A 15,924-nucleotide genomic window follows, 5' to 3' on the forward strand; every position below is an offset into this window, starting at 1 on the left:
TGGGAAAAGAAATGAGAGACTTATACATGAGAATTTTTAAAAGAGTCAACAGCTTGAAAAAGGAAGTATAAAAATTGACTGAAGAAGGGCAGCTAGGTAATGCAGTGGATAGAGCACCAGCCCTGAAGTCAGGAGGACCTAAGTTCAAATCTGGCCTTGGACACTTAAAACTTCTTAGCTGTGTGACGCTGGGCAAGTCACTTAACCCCAATTGCCTCAGGGAAAAAAAACTGACTGAAGAAAATAACTCCTTTAAAAGTAGAATTTACCAAATGGCCAAATGGAAAGGGTACTAACAAAAAGTAACTGAAGAAAATTCCTTAACAATTAGAATTAGAATTGTACACATGGAAGCTAATAACTTTATGAGATATCAAAAATCAAACAAAATCAAAAAATGAAAAAATAGAAGAAAACGTAAAATACCTCATTGGAAGAATTGTTGTTGTCCTTCACTTTGTTAGAGTTGAATTATATTGTGTCCAACTTGGCTGATCAGATGAATATGAGTTTAGAGTGCTCTGCCACAAGTTGGTCACAAATAAACATTTTTTATAAACAAACTTATTTTTATTTATTGTTTATAAGGACATATAAACATTTGAGGTAGCTTCTCTAATTTTGTGTATTTTGTGTTTCCTTTGTCCTAATTCAATTCTACTTTGTTCATAGGGCATAGTACCTTCTCTGATGAAGGCAAGCCATAGTGGGTAATCCTGTGCCAGTATCTCCCATGTCATACAATCGATTCTTAAGCGAGCCCTTGAGAATGCCTCTGTATTACTTTTCCTGATCAGCTTGTGAGCATTTGCCCTGTGTAAATTCTCAATAAGATAATCTTTTTGGCAAGCGTACATTTGGCATTGGAACAATATGGCAGCTCAGTGGAGCTGTGCTCTCTGCAGTAGAGTTGGAATGCTTGGCAGTCTAGTTCAAGAAAGGCCCTCAGTGTCTGGTACCTTATCCTGCCAGAAGATCTTCAGAATGTTCCTAAAACAATTCAAGTGGAAACGATTCTATTTCCTGACATGGCTGGTAGACTGTCCAGGTTTCACAGGCACACAACAATGAGGAGCGCACAATAGCTCTGTAGACCTCCAGTTTGATAGTCTAATATCCCTCCTCTTCCACATTTTCCATACCACATTCTTAGAGAAGTAAAGTGAGTTCCAGAAAGAAATAGGCAGCAAAACTATACTAGTAGGATACCCAACCTCCCCCTCTCAGAACTAAATAAATCTAATTAAAAAATAAACAAGAAAGAAGTTAAGAAGATGAAAAGAATTTTAGAAAACTTTGATATGATGAACTTCTGGAAAAAAGATGAATGGAGACAGAGAGAAATATACCTTCTTCGCAGTAGTACATGACACCTACACAAAAACTGACTATGTCTCAAAGTATAAAAACCTCACAATCAAATACAAAAAGGCATGAAAGTAAACGCGTCCTTTTAAGTACATGACTCAATAAAAATTACATGTAAAAATAATAAAATAGCTTTTTTGGCTATTTTTGGTTATTTTTTTTCCTTTTTGTTCACCTTATCCACAATTTGACTAATATGGAAATGTGTTTAATATGTTTGTACATATATAATCTATTTCAGATTACTTGCTGTCTTGGAAAGGGAGAGGGAATCAAGTAAGAGAAAAATTTGGAACTCAAAAGCTTACAAAGATGAATGTCGAAAACTATCTTTACATATAACTGAAAAAATACTATTAAGTAAAAAAATTAATTATAATTATAAAATACTAGTACGTACAGTATGCTATATATTATGTTATGTTATATGGTCTAGAGTTTACACTCTTAAAAAAAAAAAAACACAAAGAAAAACATTTTTAAAACCTCTCTTCCTGCTATACATATCCCTGCAATTTACCAAAACAAAATTAATCAATAAAGACAGATGCTCACCCTCAGAAAAGGACCAAGATAGAATTAATATACAACAGTGGTTTTTCCATGCCTATGTCTCTGTATGGTGGTCTTGTCTTACTTCATTCTTTAAGATGTGGGACATTATTAAGTGGGTTCAGGACATACCTGAAGATTCTTTTTAATGGTCTCATTGCTGATCTTCAGGTGCCTCTGGCATGCCCCCGTATTACAGAAACATCCAGTCCGAACGTGTATATTGTGAAGGCTGGCCATTTTTTCTATCTATGGATTAAATAAAATATGAAAGTAGCATAGAGAAACAAGTACAGCATTTTAACATTATATATATATATATATGTGTGTGTGCATACATATACACACTTTCTGGGTTTTATTTTCTTCATCTACAAATTGAGCTGGAGTAGAAAATTTCCAATTTCTAAGTTTTAAGAATCTATGATTCTGCCACGAACTGTCTTGCTTCATTCTTTAAAGATCAGGGGCAGCATTAAGCATTTTGCATTAGCTAAAAGCATAACAAAGAGCCTACCTCAGAGTCAAAAAAATATGTGCTGGTTGTATGGATTGAATAAATCACCTCTCAGTAGGCCAGGCAACTTTCAAATATTATAAACAGTGGAAAAACTGCTATTCTGCATTGGAAAGTTACATTCCTCATAAGAGAGTTCCCTACAGTGTAGAAATCATTGGTCTAGACAAAAATAAAATCTCGAGCAGCTAGCACTGTGCTTGGTATATGGGAAGCATTTAAAAGATAATTGAATTAAGTTGAAGTGAAAATGCTTATGACAAGTTAATTTGTATGACAAGATATTACCATACAACATAACAAAGAAATTTCCAGACCCCAAACAATAATCCATTGGTTTTAAATAATATTCATAGCAAAATACTAGTACCAATAAAGTTGGGAGTGGGAACTGTTCTTTGGAATTTTTCATAATGATATTAGACTTTCTTGAATTCTCCTATTATCTCTCAAAATTTTCATACTGAATTAAGGGATGCAGAAGTAGGACCCTTTTAACATTAGTGTATTATATGTAACCCACCTTCTGACAGAGAAGTGATAAACTCAGAGTTCAGAACTGAGACATCTATGATGTAGTCAGTGTGGGAATTTGTTTTGCTTGATTATACATGTTTGTTATAAGGGTTTTTTTTTTTATGGGGAGTGCAAAGAAAAAATAACTGTTAACTGAAATTTTAATTTAATTTTTAAAGGAGAAAATATCAGTGCATTATGATTTTGTTTTTTATTTTTCTGATTTAGATTATTATGGATAAACAATATGGCCAGAAAAATATGTCTAGTCATAAAGCCTAGCTCCATAGTTTAAACCCATCATCAGACTCTAGCTTCTTAGTCTTGCATTCTTATTACTTCCTCTCAACCATATTTTGTTGCCCCTTCTATTAAAAGTTTTTATTCTTCCAAGTCAATTCAGTTGAACAAGCATTTTCAAAAGCCCTATGGGCAAGGCACTCCTATCCAAGCCCTCTTCAGGTGTCTACCTTTTTTAGGTGATAGTAGGTGGTGATTTGGAATATATACGACTTAATGGCTTTTAGAATCTCATTAAAAGGAAGTATTTAGCCTTACTTTGTGAAGTTCAAAAATCCATTTGGCAGCACTAGGATTATTTTTATCAAATTGGGAAGTGAGACTAGGTCAGAGTGACCTCTAAAAAGCAGGATTTGCTTTAAGTGACTCTCTAGAGAATCATAAATCTGGAGCTGGAACAACTATACATTTGCTTACAGTCTTCAGTTTGGTTTTAACATTGGAAAACCATAGAGCTTGATTATCAGGGTGTTTGTGTTGGGGAAGGGGGGAGGGAAGAGATACAGAGATGGGCAAAAGGAAGGGGAGTGATCTACATTGTAGATCCTGATAAGATTAATAATTCTGTTTTACTTTTGCACAGAAACTCAATTCCAAGTTTCAAAGAATAACTTAAAAATAAATGTCAGTATCACAAGCTGCTTGGGTCTGTCTGAATTGCACTGAGCTGTTTGGGTCCATGAAAATGCCTCAGAGGTTTTAGGCATATCTAGGATAATTTCCTGCCGCACTGGTGAGCTTTTATCACTTTCCTTCTTTTTTTTTTCCTTGCTAGTAGTTATAATCACTTACAGAATGCCTATTTTATAGGACCATAGACTTAGACCTGGAAAGGATCTTATTGACCATCATGTCCAATAGTCTCATGTTACAAATAAATAATTGTGTTCAAAGAACCTGTGAATTAATCCAATCTTCTTGAAAGAAATTCAGATTTATGTTTTAAAGGAAAATATTCACATCTTTAGACAAAGAGATCTCACTACCGACATGTACTCTAATAATTACTTTTTTCTGGTTTTTAAAAAAAATAATATATAAAAATATTCATAGCAGAACATTTTGTGGTTCAAAAGAATTGGAAACAAGGTGAGTACCTACAGATTGAAGCATGGCTAATAAAATTGCAGGATGTGACTACAGTAGAATATTATTGTTTCATAAGAAATGGTGAACATAAAAAAGAATTTTCTGATCTGATGCAGAATGAATTATGTGGAACAAAAACAATATGCACAACAACAACAATAATGAAAACGGAAACTATAATTAAATGAAATTGATCTCAATACAATTATAATGTTAGAACAGCTTCAGAGAACTGAGAAATTGTACCTCTTTCCCTTCACTGCAGAGTTGAGGTCACTGTGGATAAAGGAAACTGCATATATTGTTCTCACTGAATTTTGTTTTTATTTCTTCTAAGTTCTAAAAATTGACCCTTTGGTAGTTTTGATTGCTGAAAAAGTGAATGTTAATCTTTATTACAAGGAATCGTTTACTGAATAAACAGTAGAAAGGAATAATATATATATACAAAACAGAGTTCTTATACATACTAACAGAAATAAATGTTTATAAAATATATAAATTTTATATAAATATAAATGTAATTTATTATATTTAATTATATAATTTATATAAATATAAATAAAATCAAAATGAATCAAATAATATTTTTCAAAGTAAATATAAGACAAGTGAGAACCTAGGGGAGGGAAAGGCTCCTCTACATATATTGCATAGGCTTTAGTCATTAAGTTTTGTGAGCATACTTTCAGCAACTCAAAATTCTTATTATTAAAGGGCTTGGGAGCTGTTTTCTGAATGGTTTGAAATTGCCATCAAATTGTGACCTTTCAGATTGGAGGAAGGATGAGGAGAAAGTGTATTATAGTTTTAAGATTAGCAAAGTGGGAAAGAAAAAAAAAAAAAAAAACTTAGCTACCTGGGAATAACCAATGATGTCTCCATTGTCATCCAACACATTAAAGTTAATGATTGGACCCTGAGTCTCAGGATTGTTGAATTCTGTATCACTATAAATCTGAATCACAGGTGCTCCATTTGGGTATTGGAGAGAGACCAGCACTGTGTAGGTGTAGTGAGCCAAGGCAAAAGTATGTTGTTTTATGTTTTCCATTCCACCTAGCAAAGAAAAAGTTTCTACGTTATTTTCTTGTTGGTGAACAAAATGAACATATATACAAATGATAATTAAATACAACTTATTTCTAAAGTAATTTCTAAGAAGCAAAATGCATACAGCAGAAGTAAATCCACATAGAGAGAAAGGAAAATTTTTCCACTGACCTGTCAGTCTTTCTAGCACATCAAATCCATGTTTCAATGCTATAATGTCAAGAAAAGAAATTGTACCATCTTCAAACCTACAAAAACCAAACCAAATTAAAACAAAACAAAAAACCTAAATTAAAAGAATAAATGGTTTCATGGGTAGTTTATTGACTGTGCTTGTCTGGGATCTCAATGAATGCTTTCTGTCTTCCTCCATGTTAGAATATTAATTTAGGTTAGAAATTTAGTCCTTGTTCAGTCACTGGCTTCTCTTTCTACTACTTTGAATCACTTCCCGCAGTTCTAGAATTGGATTATAATGATGGCAAAGGACTAAAATATCAGAATTACCAACTGATACTCTTTTTACCTACCAGAACAAATCTTTGCCCTTGTAGAACCAAAAATAAATTTTACTATTAAAATGTTGCTTTAGTAAGTAATTTCTCAGTGAGGAAGCTCCTTCCACCAGTGTAGATTAGTAACTGCTACAGAATATGTCACCTTAGAGCATTATCTACAGCACAGAGAGGTGAATAGGGATCTGGCCTCGAATCAAAATCTCAGACCCACACTGGGTAACTCTAGGCAAGGGACCCTTTCTGACATTCCGTTATCTTGTAGGTGCCCTCCACAGTACCAACCTGTCATATAAATACAAGGTTCTGCTACAGAATTATTTCCTTTGAGAGCATTTTATACTTATAGTTGTATATGTTGGTTCCTACCCACCCCCAGGTGAATGTAAGCTCCTTGGGGGTGGAATCATTTCATTCTCATCTTCATCTCCAAGAATCTAGCACTTTACCTAGCACATATGAGGCCCTTAAAGAGGCTTGTCAAATGAAGTCGTTTACAAGATACTTGAGGTATTTCCAGGGAGCTCTGGAATAAATCAGCCAAATATCAACTTTATCATTACAAATAAACAGATAGATCTGTTCCATGCAACCGCTGTAATTCTCGGGCCCTGATGCATGGTTGGTACATGGGATCCTGTTGGACTATCAGTAATCTTCCATCGACTTGAACAAGGATGTTCTATAGTGTTCTGTGACTCATTTCCAAACTACAGTCACATAGGACAGCTAAAGACACAATCAGCTTCCTAAAAATTATGCAGGAGGCTATCCCCAGATTTAATCATGTGACAGAGAAAGTTAGGTAGCATTCTGGGGGTTGTCCAGGCAAGCACATCACCTAGTACCTAGAACCAACTTAGAAAAAAAAGTATTTACTGGACCTTCTTTTAGTACATCTTGGGTCATGAACCCTACTTCATTTTCCCATTTAGAAAGGCTTTCTTAGATCTTTAAGATCTCCTTTTCAAATATAAGATATATTATATCTTCTTAAGTGCCTCATTTTAGATGTTTAATAATTGTATGACCTTAAAAAGGTCATTTTGAAGTGTGTGAGTATCATGGTTCATAGTTTGAAAGAATTCAAAGAGATTCTCTTATTCCATGGTTGACAGACCAAATTCTAAGAGTCCAGAAAGTAGAGGAAGTTTGGGAGAGTTTATTCTACTGAAAATTTGAGGCTTCAGTCTGCAGGCTATCAGCTTACAAGTTTGTAACTTGTAAAAGAGAGATAAGGAAGAAGCTAGGATGTCTTTTAGGTTTTATTGCTCCACATTCCTTAGCTAGATATTCAATTTTGGGCAAATCCTGTATTCAGCATCTGCCTCACAAGTTGTTCTGAGAATCAAATGAGATAATGTATACAAAATGCTTTAAAACAAAATAACATCAGTTCTTATTGTTACTATGATTATGTTAACTTTAAGAAATTATCTATCATCTATTACTTCTAGATAATGGCTAAACCAAAAGAATTAACCATAAGATTTGAGCAGGACCAAGGTGCTTTCTAGAATACCAGTAGAATGAATGGCTTCAAAGTGAAGTTAATTCAATAAGCATTTATTAAGTAGCTACTAAATTCTAATATATAGAGCATAATATAATAGCAGCTATGCTAAGAATTTCATTCAGCCTCAACGAGCTTCATCAGTACTTACCAGCAGGGGAGTGCCTGTAATACTCATGGCAGTATGAGGTGATCAAGGATACTATCACCTATCACAAGGAGACTAAGGTTTCTTATTTTGGGGAAGGATTAAAGCTTAGTTTGATTGCCACCTTGTTAGGGTCTTTTTAAAAATCTGAGTAGCCAAACCCCAGCTGCATTTTCATCATCCAGCAAATTTCCCCCATTTCCTTCTAATCTGCTTCCAATCTCTTAAGATTCATCCTGTGTTTTATCTCTCTCTTCCTCCTCAAACTATTCTAGGAAATGCCTTACCTGTTTAAATAAGCCCCATTTCTACTACAATGATTAATTTTATCTAGCAGAATCTGGCTGAAACATTTATCCTTTATCAAATAGACTAAGAAATGATCTGGAAAATTTATCCTAGTACTCAACAGATCAAGCCCAAAATCCTGGTGGGATAGGGGCCAATATGGGGAGAAAGAAAGGATCTTCCTTGATAAATGCCCTAGTAAATTGTAGGCTCAGAGAAAGATAGGGAAGGAAGAGTTTTGTGAATTATTCCTAGTATTCCTGTCCATGGTAAAACCAGGACTGGAGTTTAAAGATTCCCTATAGAGGTTAATCCCTTTCCAGCTAGAATCAATACCTGTGGGCCGAAGAGATGCTTATAAAGAGAGACAGACAGACAGACACAGAGAGAGATACAGACAGAGACAGAGAGAAACACAAAGAGAGAAAGAGAGAGACAGAAAAACAGAGAGATCTCCAGCCCTGTTCAGTAACCTTATTCTTGCTAGTCCTTTCACCTCTACAATGACGAATAAAATGCAAGGTATATGAATGAAGACTGTTTCATTCTGGTCTTAGTGGAAAGAGGGGCTGACCATCATATCTTGAAGGCTCTGTTTGACACAATCTTCCCCATGAACTTCTGAGCATACGCAGGTATTCTATGACTGCTTTCTATCTGCTGGAGGGGAGAGTAAGTCAGGTGACCTTGTACAGCCTCCCTCACTTACATCCAATTCTCTTGCACAGCATGACAATCTTGTGATAAAGACAAAAGCCTTTTAGTGGGCTTCAAACCTAGAACTAAGCATGCATTCAGAAGGTCCCTAAGCTGCCAAAGTGAATCCTTTTCTTCCTCCTAATATGGAGATGGGCAAGGCCTGAAGGAAGCCTCTGAGAGGGGAAGCAAAGTGCAGGGGCGCCAAGTGAGACCTTAGTAAACACTTGCTGATTGACTCTTGGATCTACAATCCTCCCTGCTTTAGTCAAGCTCCCTGGATTCAGCCAAGGAAGGACCAGACAGCTCCTTGATTCTCTTGCTAGTAAACCTCCGACAGATGCCTCCTACAGAGGTAGGCCTCCAGTCCTTGCTTCCAGGCCTTGTCCCTTGCCACCTGTCCTCTGGAATAAACCATTACCTTTCCGATACAGATTCTCTGGGAACATAAAAATCTTCTCCAGCGAGGTACGCAGCAGCAGTTCCTCCACCAAAGTAGGTCTTCCGGAGGAGGTGAGTAACTCGATTATTGACCAGCAATGCTCCTAAGCCGGTGGGAAATCCAAAGATCTTGTAAAATGAGATGGGGACGAAGTCGGCCGGGTGGGCTGCCAGGTCTAAGGGAGAGGTGCTGACGTAGGAGGCTGCATCGAGTAACACAAACCACTCCCCTGGCGTGGTCAAGGGGCTCAAAGACCCAGACTTGAGCCTTTCTATCCAAGAAAGAGGGTACCTAGTTCCTGAAAAGTTACTCTGAGCTGGGTAGCAGAAGAGGTGAGGAGTCTTGCAGGCTGGTTCATAAACTGCTCTGTTGCTTTTGTCTGACAACAAAATGTCCTCTGGCTTCACAGACATGGATGACACTTGCACTGCCTCAGTTACCTTCCTGATGCCCACCACTGACGTGTGGCTGTCCGTCAGGTAACAAAACCTGCTCCCCTGGCTCCCGGAGCTAGCTGACCTCCATGGGAAAGCCTCTGCCACTAATCTGAGTGCAGCTGTGCTTCCTGAGGTAAAAATGACACTGTAGTCTTCAGAAGTGGTATTAAAGTGCTCCAAAACCCTGAAAGAAAAGCAGGAGGTGGCTGATTAAGTTTCGTTTTGACTTTAAACAACATCTGCATCTCCTTATCACAAGTCATCTAGTCCTAAAATGTCTACCTTAATTTAAGGAGGAAATGCCATTAGTATGAGCTATGATCTGAGGCCTGGGACACAGCAGAGAGGGGCCTGGGCAATGTAAAACTGACAGAACTAGTACCAAGTTTAAATTTCTCTGACCTTAAAATATCTCACATGAATCTGAGGCAGGAGAGATTGGTTATCAAGTATATAGTTATCAATTTAAATAAAATTCTACAGCAGGCATTTAACAAGTGCCTGTGTGTTGAAATAAATAAAAACCTGTCATACCATTTCCTCGTCATCCTGCATGGCCAATGACAGTTTGAGGTTGCCTGGGTTACATGTCATGTTTGCTTTTTCAGCTCGGCCATAGGGTAACAAATTTAAATTTCTTAAAATTAAGTTGTCACTACATGACTCTTAATGTCTCCCTTACTCTTCCTCCTAAATTACATTGAATTTACTTTGTATATGTTTATGTGTGCATGGTATTTCAATCTCCAGCAGAATGTAAATTCTTTGAAAATAGGGATTTACTTCTTTTTTTCTTTGCATCCCCAGCACCTAATTAATTTATCTGGATTTCCTCATTTGTCTTCATTTGAATTAGAAATTATTCTTAATCCTTTACATCTAATTTTGGAAATGCTACATATGATATTTCTGCATTCATTAGGTCAAAATATTCCAAGAAAAACTGCTATATAGTCTTACTTTTTTTCAAAAACAAAAATATACTAACTAAATGCTTTATATTAATTTTGACATGAATTATTAATAAATAATTATCATATTTGGCATGTTCTCCTTTATTACTCTCAGAAATGTCTGTTTACTATGTCTTACAATGTATATAAAGTTCATCATTACAAATAACCTGTGTTAAGGAGCCAGGATTTTGGGGAAAGCTTGATTAAAAAATGAAAACGAGATCACGTATGAAAAATTAACACTGCTGCTTCAAAACTCTCAAATTTTCCAACACAGAATTATCACTCCCATTTTCTAACAGTTTTAGCCTTTCTCTTAGACAAGTGAAGAATTCTCTTATCATAAGCTGAATATATTTCTGCAGGTATATATTTTATTGTTGTAGGTTAGTTTGTTGTTTTTTTTTTTTCCCTACCTGTGCATGATTCTTTCTCCTACATACTTCTGTTTGAAGACTGGATTAAATATCTGTACCTTTTCTGGATATCTTGGAAGTTTCTTATCCAGTAGTCTTAAATCAATGTTTTTAAAAAGTAGAGTTTTTCTTATTTTTGATTGGGGTATCTTATCTTTGGATACCAGCCTAGCCAGAATAGATGGTTTTCTGACTTGAGGACAATCATTGGGTCTCCTGAATCATCCATATGCTATTTTTTTCAGTGACCCTTGATTGAACTGTCATCTGATTGAACATTTAATTGTTAGCATTTAACTGATTTTTGTAAATATTATTTGTAGTATTCTGAGCAGACATTGCAATTCTGGTCTTGACAAATGGCTTTTCCAGTTTACCTTCACTATCAAATAGCCAAGCTGGCCTGTTATCTTGTACTTTGTGGGTTTTTTTTCAATTCTTTTGCTTTTCTGCTCTACTTTAGAAACACCATGTACATTATAAAAACAAGCAATTTGAAGAGCAACTTTAAAATTCTGATAAACTCAATGATCAACTCCAGAGGACTGATGAGAAAGCATACCACTCAACTACTGACAGAGAGGTGATGACTTCAAGACACAGACATATTTTTCTTGGATGGGACCAAATCAAGAATTTGTTTTGCTTGACTATATCTATTTGTTAAAGGATTTTGGCTTTGCTCTTTTCAAGAAGTGAGGAGGTTAGACAGAAAGAAAATATATTTTTTGTTCTTGAAAGAAATTAATGTCATATAGCAGTTTTCCTTAGAATGTTTTTTTCTAATGAATACATTATTACATATGTAACATTTCCAAAGTTAAATATAAATAAAGAATTAGAAATAATTTCTGGTTCAAATGAAGACAAATGAGTAAATCCAGATAAGTTAAATAGATTCATAAACCACAAAAGAAAACTGGAAAGAACAAATAAACCATGAAAGAAAGGTGGAGGTACACTGCTACTTTGATCCTTTCTTCTACACTTTTCTGGCCAGTGGGACACTTGAAGCTGCTTGACATTTGTTTCAGCCTCTGAATATTATTCTGTTGCCAAGTTAACTGAGCATAATACTAGTTAACATAATAACTAGTTAACTAACAATCACAAAGGTGATTGTAAGGTTCAGCACTGATGGATGCTGCTGCTGCACAGACCTATGATGAAATAGGGACAAGAGACTTGAGCTACACTTTCACTGGTAAAGAGGGAACTCTCAGGTGAGGAAAGTCCCTCAACAAATTTAAATTGTCACCTTCTCTATAACTTAATCCTGGAAAGTTGACTTAAAGCATATATATAAAATATATAAGCAAGCATATATGAGAAAGAAGACTTGAACCCAGATTTTCATGGCTCCAAAGTCAGATCTCTATCCATTACTTCCTTCTAGGGGGAGAATTTGTAGCAAATTGGAGAGTCTGCTAATCTTGTATCAAGAGTTGACAAATACTGGTATTAAAATCAAATTATTCTTTAGCTAGTTAATTTGTTCTTACTGTTATTTTTTTCTTCTTCATAAGACTTCTCATGTTCCAACAAAGATTTTCTTTCCATCTCATACCAATATTTTGTTGTTCACTTTCATCTACAGGATAATAGATAGAATTTCATCTGTGATAGGCAATATTGCAGAATGGATAGAGAGGCAATTTCAAAGTCCTGAAGTCCTGAATCCAGTCCTATCTTTGACCAACTATATGATCTTGAGTTTTGGACAACTTTCCAAGACTTCAATTTGCAATCCTTATTGGTGAAATTACAGATCCAGACAAATTATCAGATGGTACCTAATGTTTGGTCAAAGTGTTTCAAACCTCAGAATACTAACAGAAAATGTGGATACAATATCCACATAAAAAATAAATTAATTAAAGACAAATTGTCATAATCAGAGAAATATAAATAGCAACATGTATGAAATCTGTAATAAATTTCTCCTACCTATACCGCACATGTTCAATAGTGTCATAAGTAAGTTTGCTGCTGATATGCTGGCTGTGAGGATTACCTGGGGGAAAAAAAACACACATTTGTCAAATAAATATATTCTCCTTTTGTGTTTCATCAAAATAAAATCCCTTAGTAGTCTGGAGAAAAGGAAAAAAGGAGAAATGTAGACTTTTGATATTGGAAAGGATTTTCCAGATCATCCAATTCAATCCTTACTTAAGCCAAGATTCTCTTCTTTAACATCCCAGGGATAGGGCATGAATTTATAAGGCATCCTATTCATTATTGGGCAGCTCTATCAATTAAGTTCTTTATCAAGTTGAACTGAAATTTGCCTATCATTCACCCATTGTTCCTACTTTTCTGTGATCTAACAAGTCTACTTCTTTCTCTACATATTTTCTAAACATAACAGTCTGAAGATTAGAGATTAGTCATTCCCTGCTCATATCTAATGGAGAAAGGGATGATTCTGGGATAGTCCTTGTTAGCTCAGGAAGGTGAATGAATTTACTGCCCTTTAACCTAACAATTAGTCACACATCAGAATTCTCATTAAATGAGAATGGTTCCTTAAATGTAGATATGTAGGTCTTCTTTCTGGTCCTCACACTTGAAACTCCATCTGCCATCTCTATTCCTTTGTAGTTGTTACTATTGAGTTCTATATTCATATCTAACTTCATATTCTCATTTTGGCAAAGTTTTCTTGGCAAAGATACTAGAGTGGTTTGCCAGCCATAGCCATCCCACAAACCCATAATGTTGTCCCTTCTCACTTGTTCCTCAATGCGTCCCTCTCTTCTTTTAAAATGCAGGTCAAGAACTATTTCTATATGAAGTCTTTTCTGATCCCCACACCCAACTGCTAGTTATCTTTAAAACATCTTGTACTTTTAAAATTTTAAAAACTTATACCTTTGAAATTATCTTGTACGTAATCCTTTGTTTCTCTGTGGTCACTTTATATGAATGCTGTATTTATATATGTACTTGTTTCCCTATTAGTTTGGAAGTTTTTTCAAAGTAGAGATTGTTATATCCTTTATAGCCATATCTCCTGTGACTAGTTAGGGTTCCTAGCACAAAGTAGACATTTAATAATTTTTTCATTGTTTAGTTGATCCAAAGACAGAATGACACACATTCCAGGCTTGCTCAGCACTATGGTAACTCCAAAGTTACTAAAGATCTCTTGGTTTCCAAATGTGTTATTTTTCTCAGTTCTTATTCTCCTTGACTTTGCAGCCTTTGACACAATTCACTCTCTCTGTAGGGGTACAGGACACCATTCTCTCCTGGTTCCCCTCCTTTCTATATGACAGCTCTTTTCTCCTCTGCTGGGTTCTCTTCCAGATCACACCCTCTAGCCATAGGTGTTCATAGGTTTCTGCCCTAGGTCCTCCATATTATCCTTCTATATTGCTTCTCTTGGTGATATCATCAGCTCCCATTGATTTAATACCATCTCTATGCTGATGATTCTCAATCTACCTATTCTGCTCCAAATGCTATGCTGACAAATTCAATAGTAAGACATGATCAATCAACCAAAAGGTAAACAGATGGAAGAAGGAGATTACACAATCAATTAGCCAAAAGGCAATCGGAGGAGAAAAGGGGATTGCAATGAGGAAAAACAGAGTTGAATGCAGTAGAGACTACTGAGATATCCCCTGGAGAGGTGAAATCTGTTCCTGTCCAGCCTATGGATCCCTTGCCTCCGGGCACAGTAGGCTTGACCATTTCACCTCCTGAGGGTGCTTACAAAACAGTGGCCATCCACACACTGATGTGGGAAACTGGGGAATTTGAAGCTAATATTCCAGTCACTAACACAGGTAGAGAACCTGTGATTTATCAACCAGGAGAAGTAGTAGCATCAGGCTTACTGTTACATACCCCTGATAGACAATCTGAGGATGGTTGCCCAGATGCTGACTTCAAGCAGCAGAGTCCAGGAATATTTTGGACTGCAGCTGTGACAGATGACCGACCTATGCTCACTATTTATGTGAATGGAATACCACTAAAAGGATTGGTAGACAGAGGTGCAGATCGTACTGTAATTAGAGGTGCCAGCTGGCGTAGTCACTGGCCAAAGATTAAGGCAGACACCTATATGTCTGGTGTAGGAGGATCAATAGCAGCAGAAGTTAGTGCTGCCCCTATGAAATGGACATTTGAAAATGAAACAGGAATTTTTACTCCTTTTGTGGTTGAAAAAAATCCCCATCAATCTGTGGGGAAGAGACATTTTGCAACAGATAGGATTACAATTAAGTACTTCGGCTTTTTAGGCTTGCTATGCAAGACTAGAGTCTTGCATTTCCAACTGTCATTCAGACATCTCCATCTGGATCTCCAGTAGATATCTTAAATATGATATATCCAAAATGGATCTCCTAAAAAAAAAAACCAAAAACCAAAAAACAAAAAACAAATCTTCCCTTACAGCATTACCTGGCATCTCTCCCAATCTTCTTCCAGGTGTTTATCTAAATCCCACTTCAAGTCAACTATCCTTCAATTCTATTAACTCATCAAATATATAATGCATATCTACTATGTTCTCAGAATTGTGTTAGGCCCTATAACAGTTAATTTGGCTAAATTTTAAGCAAAAGAACAAAAGAAAGATTCTTGGTATTTACCATAAATATTTTTAGTTAGATCATCCATAAAGGTTGTTAGCAGACTTTGTGGAAACAAGGTGGTTCCTGCATGGTCAAGGTATGTAATTCCTAAAAAAAAAAAAAAAAAAAAAATCACAAAAGTTACTTTTCTGGATATCAAATTCAGAGTTCAGCAACCCAGCACATACTATTTCATCATGTATCTTCTCAATCTTTCTACATTTAATTGTACACTCACCAGAATTCTATTCCTCACATTAATTTTCTTTGAAACTGAAATTGAGGGTTTTTTTAATTTCACAGAAGGGTGGAATTGGAAAGAACCTTAGAGAATTTATTTGTAACATTCCATTTTTCTAGATAATTTTAAGTTGATGTCAAAGCCAACATTGTATGTTAAATTATTTTTAAAATAATGAAGTTTGTTCAATATTCTTTTAGGTGTTAAAGCTGGAAATGTCATGGACACCTGATGAAGTATGAATCTCACAAATCCCTTTTTCTTGGAAAAGTAATGGCTTTTACC

General features: G+C 35.7%; 1 protein-coding gene across 1 annotated transcript in view; it reads right to left on the reverse strand.

The window, feature by feature from the left end:
• The window catches only part of MOCOS (molybdenum cofactor sulfurase), a 105,673-nt gene that overhangs the window by 74,539 nt on the left and 15,210 nt on the right, over positions 1-15,924 (reverse strand). Inside the window, 6 exon segments of the mRNA XM_051969755.1 lie at positions 2,053-2,169; positions 5,202-5,401; positions 5,567-5,643; positions 8,977-9,618; positions 12,754-12,820; positions 15,417-15,506. Coding sequence (XP_051825715.1) covers positions 2,053-2,169; positions 5,202-5,401; positions 5,567-5,643; positions 8,977-9,618; positions 12,754-12,820; positions 15,417-15,506 — 1,193 coding nt within the window.

Source organism: Antechinus flavipes, chromosome 1 (genome assembly GCF_016432865.1).
Source record: "Antechinus flavipes isolate AdamAnt ecotype Samford, QLD, Australia chromosome 1, AdamAnt_v2, whole genome shotgun sequence".
In the NCBI taxonomy this organism is placed as follows: domain Eukaryota; kingdom Metazoa; phylum Chordata; class Mammalia; order Dasyuromorphia; family Dasyuridae; genus Antechinus; species Antechinus flavipes.